This window comes from Aureobasidium subglaciale (genome assembly GCF_000721755.1).
Source record: "Aureobasidium subglaciale EXF-2481 unplaced genomic scaffold scaffold_30, whole genome shotgun sequence".
Taxonomy (NCBI): domain Eukaryota; kingdom Fungi; phylum Ascomycota; class Dothideomycetes; order Dothideales; family Saccotheciaceae; genus Aureobasidium; species Aureobasidium subglaciale.
The window spans coordinates 32,749-48,265 of NW_013566965.1; the positions used below are offsets into that span (position 1 = coordinate 32,749).

The window sequence follows — 15,517 nt, forward strand, 5'->3', positions numbered from 1 at the left end:
CGGACATGATACTCGAGCGATGTATGAACATCACGTCACCATGGCGAATTGTTTTTAACCATGAGCGCAGAGCACAGTAATGATACTGCTGGGCGGTAGATGGTATAGAGGATGGCGACAAGAAATAGCTGGAAGAAATCTGCCTCAAGATATAACCATTGAAAACGAAGGGCAAGAGCGAGAGCTCTCATATTGTCCGTGTGATAGTGACTCCTCTGGTTTTCGCGGCAACAGTAGCGCTGATTTGATGCATCGTCACTTTAGTGATCCTGAACCACTCATCTGGGAGTAGGAGTAAATGATTTATGCGCTGCAGAGACTAATTGTTTCTCTGATTATGTAGTTGACCATGACTATGTAGTCTCTCGATATCTCGATATCTTCTCGCAGTCTGTCATCCTTTTCTGCTTATTTGTATGCCCCTGTGTGTCTGGTAATGCAACTGATTGGTGCTCCATGGTAAAAGTCTCAAAAATCCCGTTAGTGATTGTCTCCAGCAATCTTCTTCCTTGCCTACCAAAGATTCGAAGATCTAGATCTGGAATTTGTTGACATGACCGTGATCATCACGCAGTGGCAACCAACTCCGGTCCTTGACTTTTTCGAGGATGCCATCCAAATCAACTTGGATTTCCTCCTGTCCCTCCCAATGCACTCTTTCCTGCTGAATCCACAAAGTAGTGCCACCTCTGTCATCCCTGATGTTCTCGAGCCTGAGGGAGGTGAGCTTGGGTAGCTTTTTGATATGTTGGCAAAGTGTGATTGCGGTGTTTGGTGTCGATGCCCCCACAATTCTGTTCCAATAAGATTTAACTTCTTGTGCCATCTGGATAGCAGTGAGGTCCAAGTGCTCGATAGCGGTCGAGCTGAGAACACGCTCTAGAGCCCCATAATAGTCTCTAACGTTGGAAAGCTGGATAGTACGAAGGGGCATCGCGAGCAATTCGTCCCAGAGAGTTCCGTAATGGGATTTCACGAACAACGGAAGGCCAAGCCAGTTCATGTTGTCCCAGAGATCGTGTTCATTCATCTTGAGGACGTAGTCTGCGTTTGTCTTGAGGATGGAGATAGAGCGTCCCACGGCCTTGTCAAACACTAGTGTGATGTGAACTTCGGGTGTCGAATTCAAATGAGTCCAGAGAACGTCATCGATAGACAAATGATGATCGTGTTCGCGCAAAACCACGACCAGCTTCTCCAATGGGTACCTGCTAATCTCAATCGCATTCCTGAGTGCATTCAGAGTGCGTGGAATTTGTTGTTGGTTCGAGAGAAAGGCGCCATGATAGATCTTCGACGTGGGACCCATGTAGTCCTCGTCATGTATCAAGTCAGTGTAATCTTCGCGTATACCCAGTGTGACTTCATTCATGCCAGCTCTCATAAGGTTGGACAAAGCTCGCACGATCCTGTTCGTGTGTTCGCCCGTATCGAGGAATTGCTCTTGTGTTTCGGCAACCTTGTTGTGATCAGTCAAATTCTGTTGCAACGACCGGTGGTCGAACAGGATCATCTTGCGCTCCGTAGATGACCATGCTTGTCTGTGCACATTCGCGCATACCGACCACGGGTCATGGAAAGATTCGCATCTCGGTTCATCTGGACAAGGTACGTGGCCGTCGACTCTAATTTGGAATGATCCAAAGCTGATGTGCTTGCAGTGGGGAACATAGTCAGGATCGGCCGTCAGTCGTTCGAGCATCACCATGCTCTCCACAGTCAACACAAAGCGCCAGACATCCGGTAGGGTTCGAGCGAAGCAGGGCTTGGCGAATACGCAGAGCTGTTTGTTGTGCGTGTTCCGGACTTGGAACAGGTGCGATTGAGTGAGGTAACCAAGAACGATTCCCCAGAGCTCTGCGGGCAGGTGGAGAAGAATTGATGGTTTAGCTAGATTTTGAGGCTTCTTCAACCGTGACGAGACATCCAAGGCTCCAGAAGCCTCTTCGGATTCCCATGGGATGGTTGACCATGGCATGTTGTGGAATGTAAATTAGTGGCAGGACTTTTGATATCGAGGAAAGTGAACAAAGGTTGTCGGCGTATGATCGAAGCGAGGGAAGTGGCTAACGTGTGAGCGGCGGCGACAACAAGTGCCCAGTCTCGCGTTCTTCTGCTGATGAAGGAGTGATATTGATCGCTTAGCAGTGCTGTGAATGAAGGAAGATTACGAGGTTAAGAACTTGGGCAAAGAGTAATCAGCTAAGCAGATGAGTATTGCGTGAGGCAGGTGCTGCAGCTGGCGTTTCGCAGGCAGCGAAGCTGGACGTGTATCGAGCTTTGTGAAGTAGAAGAAGTATGATTATGTGAAATAATATATGAAGGGTATCAATTGTGAGAGAAAGTGAAATGTAAAGAGCCAGATGAAAAAAGAGAAACGGGAAATAGGCAACGAGCAAATGAGAATGAAAAACGATGGAGCCGGAAGCGAGACAATGCAGCACAACTCACGCTTCACCTCTCGAGGTCCTCACCCTCTAGGACCCTCCTCGCCTCGTCGAGGCGTCTTCTTAACCAACGTCGTCTTTCTTCACCTCCTGCACCTAGCTGCAACTCTCCAACGACGTCTCGCAAGCCTTCGACTAGAGTGTATACGAGAGCTTCGTCTTTACTTCCCAAGCCTTGTCCCTTGGCCGGGTCAAGCAGAGCAGAAACAGCAATGGTGGTGGCCGAAGGAGAGATGGAGATGTACTGTTGGCCTTGTTGAGCAGATGCAGGGGTGTAGGTGGGCGGCATGGCAGGGCTTGGGAGACCACCTTGGGTGGAGGGGTGAGTTCGGCTAGGCGGCTTTGACAGGTCGCTTGGATTGTGGATAGACGAAGCGGAAGTTGAACGGGAGAGCCATTGAGCGATTGAGATTTGGTGGCCTTCTTCAGCCGTCTCAAAGGTGGCGATGGTGGCTAGAGATTCGGCCGACAGACCGCGACGATGCTGTATGCGGGAAGGCATCTTGACGTCTTCGATGTGGCGAAGGGCCTCTGGAGTTTCTGGGGTTGGCGGTGCTTGCAGGTCTTCATCGTCTTGTTCGGCTCCGGTGGTGGGAAGGGTGGAGTTGACGGGGTATGCGCGGGCGGTCAAACAAGAGTCGGAGGAGCTGAGGGAAGTGCTGCGGGTGTGACGGGTGGGGGTGTTGGGCTCGAAAGTGCCGGTTGCAGAGTGCAAGAAGAATCTGGAGTAGTCAAAGGCATCATGGCGGTCTTCATGGCGTGGGCCAGACACCAGCGGAGAAGACTCGGGCGCATCCTCGTAGACGCTGCGTGGGTTGGAGTGGTCCGTGGTTGCCGTGGTGGGTGTAGAGGTGCGGTCTGTGCGGCCTGAGCCAGAGAGTGGGAGAGTGTAGGTATCGTCGTCGTCGTCCACGTCGTCCACGTCGTCGTTGTGCCCTCTCTCCTCTGCTTGAAATTGATCGGCGTCGATGGTTTCTGCAGATACCCAAGCACCAGGCACGTTGCTTGCTTTTGTGATGCGTGCAAGTCTTGGTCGGGGTGAGCCCTTCGCTCCAGGAGAAGAGTCGGCGTCATTCAGAGGACAGTTTTGGCGCAAGTTGTTTGTGCTTCTCCTCCTCATCTTCTCCTCTTGGGCCCTCTCTTTCAGTGTGGATATTCTACCTCTTAGCTGCATCATCTGTTCACGCAAATTGTGTGCCGACGTCTGACTGCGCACACTCTGCTCCTCAGACACAGTGTCGAGTTGAGGGTCTGGGCTGAGCGGGCTGCGAGGATAGCGTAGCAATTCGGAGCTGCGTGTGGTGCGGACTGGATTCGCTGTCCATGACGGAGATGAGTTGATGTTGAGGGACATGTAACGACGGTCGTCGGATTGGACGTTTGACTCGCTGAGCACACGCATATGCTGCGTGTTTGGTGATTGGTGATTCTGTGGCAGGTAGCGAGGGCGGGAGAAGGACGTGTTGCGTACGGGAGCGGTGGTGAGGGAGGTGGCGCGCTTGAGATTTGCAGCAGTCAAGGGCGTGACGATTTCGCGGGCTCCTCGTAGGTTCTGGTCCATGACCTGTTGCATGTCAGCTTCTCTCGTCTGCTCTCACGTGCTCTGCAATAGAGGTACATTGAGACGCTTCTTTGCGTTGGCGAGAATGAGTTCGGCTCGCATAAGAGTGACGTTGGACTGCTCGGCCTTCAGGACGTCGCCGTAGGACATGTCGCTGGGTGTGTCGATGTCAAAGTCGTCCTCGTCCAGTGTTTCGGTATCCGAGTCCAGGCTGGACTCGAACCTGGGGATCTGCATGTTCTCCAGGTCGTCGGTGAGGATGCTGCTGGCGGCATAGCTGTGTCTGCGGTCATCCCATCCTGGGCTCTCTGCATTGAGAGTCGGCGATGAGGCGAATGCGTTGTTTGGCGAACGCGACGGCGCGCGAAGATCTGGCCGTGACTTTCTCTTGTTCCGCAGCTTCTTGCTCGACTGGGCCAGAAGATACGAAGGCGACGGCGGACCGCCTGGTTCTTGCGCTTCGTCGACGTCCAGCACAAACGTGCTCGGCAGCACCATGTCCGGGTTCGTCAGAGTTGGCGATGGCGGAGTCGGCAGGCCGTGGGACTCGACATTTGATAGAGCCATTGTTGTTTTGTTTGCGTGGGAATACATGCGGCCGTCATGCATATGCAGCTACCAGCAACTCCAACATGCAGCAGGGCAGATCAGGATCCAGAGCCGCTTTTGTCTGTTCACCAAAGTCAACGTTTAAACTGCATGACCCGGTACATGGCCGCATCATGCGCCGCCGCCAAACCGCAAAGCGCGCCTCCGTTGAAGTAATTAAGTTTGGAGACAGCCGCTCCTGCCACCCGCCGCTCAAAGCCCCGTCCCGTCCAATGACTTTTCTGGAGAAATATTATCGACAAGGTCAGCCTCGGAAACAACCCATCTCGGCCCCTGTCATGCATCTTGCATGCACCCATCTAGACGCTCCTCTCACATGACAGGATGAACTCTCGACATCTCAATCAATCTCTTCGGCCGTGGCTGATGTATTGTCTGAGTCCGGCATCCTGTTCCTATAGCCCACCGTTGCAAATATATGAGAATCCGCAACCGTTCTGTTCACATCCCGCTACACTTTATCATCCACTTTGAGCCACCCTCTTCATATACGTTCTTGTATCCACCTTGTCCACTCCATACGGGTTCAAGTCAATGTCCTCAACTGACACCACCTCGAATCCAAACTTCTGGTACACTCCCACTCCCACTGGAGACGCTTGGAGATACATGTCCAGCCCTGCTTCGTCGGCTGCCTTTGTACCTTTCTCGAGTAGCATGCGTGCCGCTCCACGCTTTCGATGCATTGGGTGCGTCGCAAGATATGCAAGATCTGTTTGCTCCCCTGTCAGTCTTCGAACTCTACACGCTTGACGTTGAGCACAAACACTCACGTGCGTGTCGTCTACCCGTGAAGTTCTGTTTCGCAAACTCGGTTGACCCTACGTTGAGCCATGCAAAAAAGTCCAGCAGGCTCTTAGGTATCGCTTCCTCGCCTCCCACAGGCGTGTCCTGGTAAGCCTCACCTTCATGGTATTGGAACGTGAATTTGCCCACCGCAACCAGCTCGTTGCTCTCGGTGTCGACAACTTTCCAAAAGGTCTTTGCATGATGCTCCATCCCTATCGAGATGAACCTCATGAATGAATAAGTTATATCCATACCCTCGGCTTCCTGTATCTTCCATATTGCTCTAGAGATGCCAACATCCTTCATCGTGATGCGGTCCATCCTGGCGATATCAGCAATGTCGCCTGCCTCCACTTGTCGCACTTCCAGCGGCATAGTTGTTGTCTTTGTAATTTGTTGACCGAGGTCTCTATCCTATGTGCTGCAGCGAAATGTAAACTTATACCCCTTGTGACTCATGGTCCTCGTAATTCCAACAAATCGTAGGAGATTGATAGCTAGCATGATCTGCGCGGGTCTCATCGGGTAATATGTTAGTGTGGCTGTATTCATTTAGGCCGAGTCTCCGACCAACGCGTTTTATATCGCGTCAGTGACAGTAAACTTCAGATACAGTACAAGCCGGACAAGGGGACATGTTACCCCGAGTGCAATAGGACCCTCTTTACTCGTTGCTCGTACTGTCTCCGGGTCCTTTTCCGACGACAGGATGCTTCGATCATCATGGTGCAGAATCGAGTAGGCATGCGGAGTGTCGTGGCCAAGGAGCTTTGCGCGACGGGCTCCTCCGCAAGATTGAGTTTGCCATGCTCGACAGCACCTTCTCACAATACCGAGCATCCATATTCAATCTGAACTGAAAACAGTGATGCCGAATGCGCGATGCTCTGCTTGATCATATCCTCAGGCAAAACGTTCGGGGTGAGGCAGACACCATGTTACAAGATGTCCCCTGCGAAGTCATGACGTTCGAGACTGGCACATCTCCGCTGGGGTCCCCATCATTTTACACACGACGACCCTCTGCTGCAGCCATGCTGACAAGGCTATGCTTGTATCCTGCATGGTGTGGTGCTCGCCGCATCGCTAATCTCAGGGCAGACCGACCACTTTCCCGCACGCGAGACGGCGGTCAGATGAGAGGTAGAGTAACCATGACGCTTCCAAACATGTCAAAACCCATGTGGCTGCCGTCGTTCGTGCTTCGACCTTTATCCTCATTTTCATGTCTACCGAGCGAGATTAAGCAGGCATTGGGTCGCTTGCAATTTCCCACGGCAAGTATTCCAGCATCTACACAATCCGAACTTCGCATAGTAGGCACACTGTGGTGCTTTATTCGCAGATAAGATGCAAGACGCAAACCACCAAGCACGACGGTCATCAAAACTACGTCTGCCTTCATTTCTCAGAAGTGGGAACCGCCCAGAATCATCTGGAGTGGAATCGACATTCAGTGCGACCAACATCTTACCCAGACAGGTGCAGCAACACTCGAGCGTCGCTTCCGCGTTTGATGGTCCACCCGAAATTCCAGACATGGCGTCAACACGTCAGGGGTCCATCTCGCCGATTCAAGCATCAATATTTGATCCCCTGGAGGAAGAAGCACAAGACGATTATCATACAGAACCTACGACAGCACCACACTCTGGATCCGGAGACGAGCACGAGTATTACGATCTTAAACCTCCTCCGCCCTCCGTCTCACACTCCAATATGGAGCACCTCAGCACTCGCTATTTTTCAGTGGACCACCTAAATGTCATTCTTCGCGACTATCAATTGTTTTCTCGCTTCCGTCGATTCCTCACACAGTACAAACCATACACTCTACCTGCTCTAGAGAGCTATGTAGACACGCAAAAGGCAGTTGCTGCAATAGAATACGCCAACTCGCTGGCGAATAATCACCGCTCGACAACGGGTCATACGCCCAAGCCAGCAGCCGTGGTCGATGAGAGCTTCCAGGAGCGTTCGCGCTTGGTCGTACAGGCACTGGTTGACGACGCCTTGCCAGCATACCTCACTCATCGCCTCGTGCAGACAGTGACAGATAGTCTCGTCAAGGAGATCACTGGCAACAACGCGCCCGTCATGCGTGACTTGATACCGTCCCTAGCAGAAGTGTACTGTATCACTGATCCCTCTGTATCCGACAATCCGATCGTGTACGCCTCCGAAGGTCAGCTTCATGCACAATTTTCTCCGCTCTGTCCAAATGCTTATCACAAACAGCCTTCTACGACATAAGTGGTTATGAAAAAGACTTTGTGATCGGCCGCAACTGTCGCTTCTTGCAGGGCCCGAAAACTTCCTCGGCCAGCGTACATCGATTGATAGAAGCTCTGCATGCTGGTCAAGAAATCACAGAGACGCTCCTGAACTAGTGAGAACATCTTTGCATCCAATCGTGGCACTTGCTGATAGCTTCAAGCCGGAGAAATGGGATACCATTCATGAACCTACTCATGCTTGCACCACTGTACGATAACAAAGGCACAGTACGATACTTTGTGGGTGCTCAGATTGACGTCACAAACCTCATCGAAGGCGGTAAAGGTCTGGACTCCTTCGAGAAGCTTCTTGCAAATGACCGCACAGAGGAGCGGTACCGTGGGAGAAGCATGCGTGAGCCGACCCAGGTATTGGGAGAGCTAGGTCAGATGATGAACGACGAAGAGCTGGACGCGGTTAATATACGACCACGCAGTCAGTCGCGCGACACGCCTCCAACTGCCTCATCTCGCAACCTGTCTCTCGCTCGCCCCGCGCGCAAGGTCTTCGGCATGGACGATGCTCTCGAACGTGGGCTGTGGCCTCATCCATCTCTGGGTCCGTCTGGACGTCTACCTGGTGTATATCAGAATGTAAGCAATGGCCTCCACCAGCCGACAAGAAACACTGACTGATGTGCATAGTACTTGCTTGTCCGCCCGTATCCGTCCCTACGTATCACTTTCACATCTCCCGCCCTCCGCATACCAGGACTCCTTCAGACGAAACTGATGGAACGTCTTGGTGGACCCCAGGACGTTCGTGACGGCGTGCTCGACAGCTTGACTCATGGTACCCCGGTCACAGCCAAAATCTCCTGGCTCTCGACACCTGCCCCTGCTGGCAGTCCTCATCGCACTACTATCGAAGGAAAGCCACGATGGATTCATTGTACACCGCTTCTCGGCAGCGACGAACAAGTTGGCGTCTGGATGATCGTCATGGTAGAGCAGGAAATGGTTACTGGAAGTCTTAGAAGGCCCTCTGAAATCATCAACACATTTCCATCTCCGCCACCGAATGTCATTGGCAGATCATCGCTCGACGTTCCTGTTAGAGGCGGAGAGGGAGCGAGAAGTCCAAGATTCAAGGCTGAAACCGGAAAACTGTATGCTGACTATTTGAGACGCGAGGGCAAGACCCCTCCTCAGAGCGAAGGTCATATTGGTGGGCCGTCAAGGGGCAGTAGTACTAGGGAGACGAGGACGTTTCAGGACTTTTGAGTGCCTGTGAGATGGGATTGACGGGTTTGCAATGGGGGTCTCTGATTGCCCAGGGGGTTTCCTGTTCATTCGGCTGTTTTGGAGGTATGAGGTATTCCTGAGCAGTCTACCTCCAATTTAAATTGGTTTCAGAGGTACTCATGACGTGATGACTACTTCGTTGATCCTGTGTTATTTCCATCTCGACGATCGTCTTTTCAACCTTGCGATGCTTCCAGGATCAGTCCCTCGTATTGCCCAAGAGTTCCCGTCATCTCCTCTCACGCACCATTGAGATTGATAGGCTTGTCCGAACAGTGGGGAAGTGATGGCACCGATCAGATCACTACCATCTCAATCTCAAGACGTGTCGACAGAAGCTTAGAACTACAGCAATTGTACCTCGCTCATAAGAGCGTGCTATGGGAGAGTATGTTTTTGAGACCGGGTCGTAGTCACAACATGTCCGGTATTCATGGTAAATGGTCAGACTGAGTCAGGGAACATACAGGACTTCTATGGACGGCATGTCAGCTTAATCGGTCATCGTACACATCGCAGTGGTGGTCAATCCGTTATTGGCATCAATACCTAGATTTTGGTGGAACATTTACACCGTCAACGAGCCAGCGTCTCGAGCCATTGGCCCGATCAATCTCTTTTCGATCAACCGAGCGCTGGAGCCAGGGATACTTGTTATCTGGTAAGGTCCAAATCGTAGCAAGGAACTTGCTTCATGCTATTCTAGCTCCACGTCAAGCCATCCTGCTCATATGCTTCTTTCAGCACGACTGATTCGTCTCCATACATTTCCTCAGCCTCTTCAATCAGACTTTGCAGTCCCTCATCAACCTGTTCAGCACCATGATACACCACTCTGCCTGAGTCTGGTACCTCAAGAGTTTCTCTTACAGTCAATTTCTCCATGGACAAACAGCTCAGTTGGAAGTCAGACTTTAGAAATCGGAGGAATCTCAGAGCCAACAAGGCCGTGGGGAATTCATCCAATAAGAAGTCGAATCCCTCAAGTTCAAATGTTGTCAACGAACGCTTGTGTCTTCGTAGGAAGTCTGTAAATTCGTCGTATCCGCCGGCCGAGTTCCTGATAACTATGGTGTCTAGAGCCGTGGAGCTTACGGTATCCCACAACTCCCCGTGGCTGAGCTGGTCAAAGATCTGGAAACGTTCTTGTGGTACCGATCTGTTGAAAGAGTATCTTGACAACTCGAGACGAGTAGCGTTGGAAAGAATCTTCATCTTGGTGTACGACTGCGATAGCCAGACATTTAAGTGAAGATCCATCTTTCGACCTTGTCTTTCTCGCAGCTGTTTCTTTGCACTCAAAATCTCGTGGAGCACGTCTCGTTCGCTACCCACCAAGTTTCTCAAGCTGTAGGATGATGAGGAGAGGCAGAGTTTAAGAGCCTTGATTGCATACTTGCTGCGAGATGCGGCTTCAGTCACTGCGTCAATGGTCTCCCGAGGGTCCACGATCTTCAAGGGGTATCCTCGGTAGGAAGCCTTGAAAGCGTATCCTGGACGTCTCACCTCAATACCGTGAATGTCATCATGAATGCCCAGAACGACCTCTGTGTTTCCACATCGGGTGAGATTCTCGAGACTCAATACCAACATCTTGACATGATCATTGCAATGGATGAACTTTTGGTGCTTGTAATCAATCTGATCGTGCAGTACGTTCGGATCGTCGCTATGCTCATCCTCAATTTCACAGTCATTCCACGGAGCCATCCGATAGGTACCGAAAGTGATGCACTTCAGACCAGGACCAAATACCGGATGCGCTGTGATGTCAAGTAGTGCCTTCATACTTTCAAAGGTGAATACGAATCGACGACGAGAGAACTTCTTGCGCCCAAAGTGCTTGATCGAAATGGCATGCATCAGTTTGAATGTCAGGCGTACGTTCTTCAGATCGTTTGGATCGCACTCCGACACAATCATGCTGAGCAACTCATGTGGCAAGGCGAGGATATGGCTTGGCGGAGTCGGCAGCCCCTCGCTGGGAACGATAACAGTCGAAAAATCTACGCTGGCTGCCATGTCTCTGAGACTCTGATTGGTGATCAAGTACTGAGAGAGGAACGAGTCTCAATGTGTGTTCTCAAGTCGGCGAGTCAAGTGCAGTGGGAAACAAGAAGCCAGGGTTATGTAAAGATCCAGCTGAGCAGAGCAAGCTGATCGTTCGATTGCTCAGTGAATGTGGAGCTGCGTGGCGGCAACGACACCAAATTGCGAGACAGATGGAGCCCGAGCGAGATGTTAGAACAGAAAAAGAAGGAGGCCTGTGCAGTCCTCGCAGTCGACTGGGCCGACGATGAAGTTGTGTGTCTCCAGTGAAGGGAAGAAGCGCCAGAAGTTGCGATGTGCACGCGACTTGAACGTGGCTTCCAAGATGTAATCTGTGTCTTGCGTGCCACAAAGGGCTGTAGTGTTGAGAGGGAAGCAACGACTGGTTGCAAAGATACGCGCTTAATGCAGTGACGCAGACGTGTTGCTTGTGCGATGTGGTTGATGGAGCTCAAGGGAAGAAACGCGATGTCAGCTTGTGAAGACACTGTTTGTTGCGGAAGATTGGCAAGAGCGTGGTGCGCGCCTACGGAACAGCGCTGTCTCCAGAGAAGGAAGAACCTTGCTGGGTGGTTCCTCCGAAATGAGGCAACTTGTGGGTCACTTCTCGCGATTTCCAGCAATAAATACAAAGCAGTGACACAATCAACAAAACACGTGCACAGCCTCAGAAGAGATGGCTAGAAGAAAACTGTCTATTCTTCTAAGCATTCGAGCCTTGCATAATCATGAAATCAGATAACAAGACATGTCCGAGGTATCCCCACCTTTCATGCAACCATGTCGTAAACCCGCACCCGCGTCCAAACAGAAATCCACTAATGCAAGCACAACTTGTCCTCGAGCGAAAGTTCACCTAGAGCTTGGCGCCTAGGTCCTCAAACTCGGCCACATCCTTGACAGGTCTCATAGCCTCGGACAGAGGCATACTAGCCTTGAAGCTTCTGACATCTTCGATTCTGATGGCAGTGCCGACTTCCTTCTTCTGTTCCTCGACTCGGAGCTCAGAGCTGGTGGTACTAGCAGTCTCCTCTTTGGCGGCTGGAGTCTCGGTTGTCTGCTCTGATGAAGACTTGCTGCTCTCGGCATCAGACGATTTTCCTTGAGCAAGGAGATGGGTCGAGATCTTTGCACGCGTCTTTGAAGCGGGGTCGATGTAAGTGTCGAAGAAGTCAATCATGTCTTGCTTGGTGATAGGCTCGATGTGCTCGACGTCACGGTGGACTATTGCTTTGATTAGTCAACTGGTTGAGAGCTATAAGTACGATGCAACTTACCAAGCTCAAAGTCAAAGGCCTCACTGGTAACGTGGTGCCAGAAACGACCGCTCTCCTGATTGAGATTCTTCATCTTCTCCAACCGCTTGTTGATCAAAGCAGTCTTGTGCGACTCAAGCTCCTCATCCTTCATCTTGTTCCTCAAGTTGTCACCGAATGTGTTGAGGAAGACATCGATACGCTTCTCAAGATATTCGGGTGACCTCTCGGATTGGATCAGAACACGCCAACCTGAAATGGCAGTGAGCATCAAAGGCATAGACTGAACCACGTATCCAAGCTGTTCCTTGGAGCGAAGTGTATCAAAGCAACCTTCGTCTGACATTTGGGCGAACAAAAGAAGCTTGGCACGGTTCGCGCGGTCGGTCAGAAGACCTGTGAACAGTTGATAGTCGATACAGTGATTGACGTTCTCAGGATCCTTGAGGGTACGCTCGTAGACGAAGTTGCTACCTTGAGGGGGAACGATCGAGCGACGAAGAGGCCATTGACTAGCAGGAAGTTGCTTAGGTTTCAAGATGGACTCAATCAGATCAGTCATCTTGAGAGTATCTTCACGGTAGAGATTGCCATGGGCCAGGACTTCAATGTGCATCTGGTGGAGTACCTGCGGGAAGAACTTGCGGATGTCGTCAGCAGTAACTTGATCGAGCTCTTCCAGCAGTTGGTCAACAATGAATCCCTTCTCGGCTACCAGCCATCTGCTGTAAGTGCTGATCTGATGGAATGGCTGCTGGTAGGCGAAATTACGCCAACCTCGAAGTGTACGGTCCTTGATGATCTCGAAGCGATCGTCCTTGACTTCCAGATCGCGCATACCAATCAAGACTTTCTCAAGAAGAACAGCCATCTTGTCGTTGTAGCCGCTGATGTTGACGTCGAAGCCCTGAGCGTGGTTCTGGAGCTCATACTCGAGGCCGGCAAGCTCTGCATCATAAGAGTATTCGGTCAGAGAATCCTCAACCAAGTCCTTGTACAATTGAGTAGTGACAGTTGTGAGAGCAGACATGCTGACCAATGGGGATCTGAAGAAGACCTTGATGTTTGCCTTTGGTGCCCAGAACTGGTCATCTTTCTTCCACCAAGTACGAACGTTCACATCGTTGCGAATCAGCTTTGGGGCGAGAGACGGCTTCTCAACCTCTTTGACCTCGACGTCGAGACGAGAGGGTACAAATTCGTTCTTCGCAGGCATGTGCAATTCCGATGGACGCTGTGAGGATGAGGCCTGGCTGGTTGCCTCCAGATCCTTCATGAACTGAGAAGGCATCTTCTCGTACTTGTATTCTGTGCCGTACCAGTGCTCCTTCTGATCCCAGTTACCAGGATACTCTTGAGACACGAGAGTGATGCGGAAATTATCAGGTCTAAGGTAGTCAAGACCACGCTTGATGGCGTCGGAGTCGAATTTCCAAATCAAAGATTGAGCACTCAACAACTTGTCACGGGGGAAAGACTTTTGCATGACACCACTGAGAGCGCTGACAGTACGACTTGCGGGAATCTTTTGGCGGAAGCGGAAGTCGACATCTGCAAGCTTGGCCATCTCGTCAACGATCCATTCTTGTGGCGGCTGCTCTTTGACCATGGCGAGGTATTGGAAGACGGCCTTGATGACTTCTTGGTAGTTCTTGAGACCGTCCTCAGTGAGGCGAATGGAGATGGAGAAGTGAGAAGTTCCGGGGCAAATGTTCATGGGTCCAGCGCCCAGGCCGTTAGCCCAGCCTTTTGCCTTGATGTATGCGAGGATAGAACCGGGACCTTCGTGACCGATGAGATGACTGAGATACTTGGCAGGTTGAGACTCCCACAAGTCCTCCTCGTCGGCGTAGACAAAGTGCATGTCAAGTAAGCGCATGTCCATAACAGGCTTAACAAAGATTTGGGTGCCCAGCTCGGCTTCAGTCATAGCGGGAACATCATCCCAGCGCAACTTGGGAAGGTTCTGGTTGGGGACGTCTGAGAAGAGCTCGGTTACCCATGACTCCAACTCATCGAGATTCTCACGACCAAGAACAGCAAGCTTCATACGGTTTGCCGAGTAATTCGCGCGGTAGAAGTTGATGAACTCATCACGAATCTTGACGCCACGAGCAATTGGGTCGTCGTGCAGAACCTTGTAATTGCCGGTGGAGAACTTGTTGAAGGGGTGTTTCTTGTTGGACAGACTCTTGTTCAGTTGATGCAGACGCCAGTTGTCGGCCTGCAAGTTCTTCTTGTTTTCCGAGTCGACAGCACGCAACTCACGGTCCAAAGTATCTTCCAGGAACAGGGGGTGGATGAAGAACTGGGCAAAGCGGTCGAGGGCCCCGTAGAGCGGGGCTTGCGACTTTTCGACAGGGAGGTTCTCCTTGCTGCTGAGCGACGACTGCTGGCTGGTGGCAGTAGACGAGGCGGAAAGCTCAAAGTAGTAGTTTGTGTCGCATGAGGCGGTGAAAGCATTCGAGTAGCCGCCGTATCGTTGCAGGTACTGGTTGTATTCGTTCTCGACGGGAAACTGCAGTCGCAAAAGTCTCAGCCCACGTCTTGCATTCTTGCCACCTGCACTACTTGACGCACCTTTTCGGTTCCCATGAACAGCAAATGCTCGACAGCATGCGCCATACCAGGCATGTCGTCGGCGTCGCTGAAGCTACCGATGTTGACATCCATGGCCGCACTCGCCTTGTCCGTGTCCGGGTCATGGATCAGCAGCGCTTCGAGGTCATTCGCTAGTCGTACCACGCGGTATGTGCGGTTATCCAGCAATGGCTTCTCCATGCCATCTGTCAGGACGCTTGCCCTGCTGGATGCGGATCGTTGTGGGAGCGACATGTTGGCTGCACTTGTTCCGACCATGGCTCCTCGTTGGAAGAGGAGAGGGCTGCGAAAGTGTTGGCGACGGTACTGAGACAAATGTGCTTTGTGCAACTGTCTCGTCTCGTTGTTCGATAAAGTCGTCAATGATATGGAGAATTGTCTTACTCTTGTCCAAGACTGCACATGCTCAGAGCAAGCGAAACGTTGAAGGCGAAGTGCTCCAGCATTCTTCGCCCCGACCTGGCACAATAGCATCCGCTAGAGACCCACTCTAAGGCAGGCAAGGGGGTGATGACTTGTCTAGAAAGACCGCTCTGTTTGCGCTCTACTGTATATCCAGAGTCTCTCTACTGTTCAATAGTATCCACACTGTCAAACAGATGCCCTATCACTCTATCTGCATTCATATCGACTGCCGCTCGAGCTCCCTTCTTTCGTCATTGACTCGTCCAACGGGATCCACCG

The 15,517-nt window shown here is 51.5% G+C and overlaps 6 protein-coding genes across 6 annotated transcripts; 1 reads left to right on the forward strand and 5 right to left on the reverse strand.

Moving 5' to 3' along the window:
* Positions 1-532: 532 nt before the first annotated feature.
* AUEXF2481DRAFT_33100 (uncharacterized protein) lies at positions 533-1,978 on the reverse strand (the record flags this gene model as incomplete). The annotated part of the gene is made up of 1 exon (XM_013484373.1): positions 533-1,978. The coding sequence occupies one exon, from the start codon at positions 1,976-1,978 to the stop codon at positions 533-535; it is 1,446 nt and encodes a 481-aa protein (XP_013339827.1).
* Positions 1,979-2,366: 388 nt separating this feature from the next.
* Positions 2,367-4,807, reverse strand: AUEXF2481DRAFT_44134 (uncharacterized protein). Its single transcript, XM_013484388.1, has 2 exons — positions 4,066-4,807; positions 2,367-4,011 (listed from the first exon to the last, which is right to left on the reverse strand). Exons 1-2 carry the CDS (start codon positions 4,573-4,575, stop codon positions 2,455-2,457), a joined length of 2,067 nt encoding a protein of 688 aa, XP_013339842.1. The 5' UTR covers positions 4,576-4,807; the 3' UTR covers positions 2,367-2,454.
* Positions 4,808-4,847: 40 nt separating this feature from the next.
* AUEXF2481DRAFT_498363 (uncharacterized protein) lies at positions 4,848-5,883 on the reverse strand. Its single transcript, XM_013484416.1, has 2 exons — positions 5,391-5,883; positions 4,848-5,329 (listed from the first exon to the last, which is right to left on the reverse strand). Exons 1-2 carry the CDS (start codon positions 5,779-5,781, stop codon positions 5,079-5,081), a joined length of 642 nt encoding a protein of 213 aa, XP_013339870.1. The 5' UTR covers positions 5,782-5,883; the 3' UTR covers positions 4,848-5,078.
* A 1,062-nt stretch (positions 5,884-6,945) lies between these two features.
* On the forward strand, positions 6,946-8,906 carry AUEXF2481DRAFT_48306 (uncharacterized protein; the record flags this gene model as incomplete). The annotated part of the gene is made up of 5 exons (XM_013484399.1): positions 6,946-7,591; positions 7,645-7,795; positions 7,844-8,276; positions 8,328-8,662; positions 8,717-8,906. 5 exons carry the CDS (start codon positions 6,946-6,948, stop codon positions 8,904-8,906), a joined length of 1,755 nt encoding a protein of 584 aa, XP_013339853.1.
* Positions 8,907-9,629: 723 nt separating this feature from the next.
* On the reverse strand, positions 9,630-10,949 carry AUEXF2481DRAFT_8584 (uncharacterized protein; the record flags this gene model as incomplete). The annotated part of the gene is made up of 1 exon (XM_013484349.1): positions 9,630-10,949. The coding sequence occupies one exon, from the start codon at positions 10,947-10,949 to the stop codon at positions 9,630-9,632; it is 1,320 nt and encodes a 439-aa protein (XP_013339803.1).
* Positions 10,950-11,832: 883 nt separating this feature from the next.
* Positions 11,833-15,067, reverse strand: AUEXF2481DRAFT_33105 (uncharacterized protein; the record flags this gene model as incomplete). Its single annotated transcript, XM_013484374.1, has 3 exons — positions 11,833-12,200; positions 12,254-14,750; positions 14,813-15,067. 3 exons carry the CDS (start codon positions 15,065-15,067, stop codon positions 11,833-11,835), a joined length of 3,120 nt encoding a protein of 1,039 aa, XP_013339828.1.
* Positions 15,068-15,517: the final 450 nt, after the last annotated feature.

Bases quoted from the DNA above. Each gene is read 5' to 3' on its own strand.
- AUEXF2481DRAFT_44134 (XM_013484388.1), bottom strand. From the start codon at position 4,575: ATGGCTCTATCAAATGTCGAGTCCCACGGCCTGCCGACTCCGCCATCG. The intron at 4,012-4,065 runs GTACCTCTATTG...GACATGCAACAG, and splicing joins ACGCAAAGAAGCGTCTCAAT to GTCATGGACCAGAACCTACG.
- AUEXF2481DRAFT_498363 (XM_013484416.1), bottom strand. From the start codon at position 5,781: ATGCCGCTGGAAGTGCGACAAGTGGAGGCAGGCGACATTGCTGATATC. The intron at 5,330-5,390 runs GTGAGTGTTTGT...GGGAGCAAACAG, and splicing joins CACGGGTAGACGACACGCAC to ATCTTGCATATCTTGCGACG.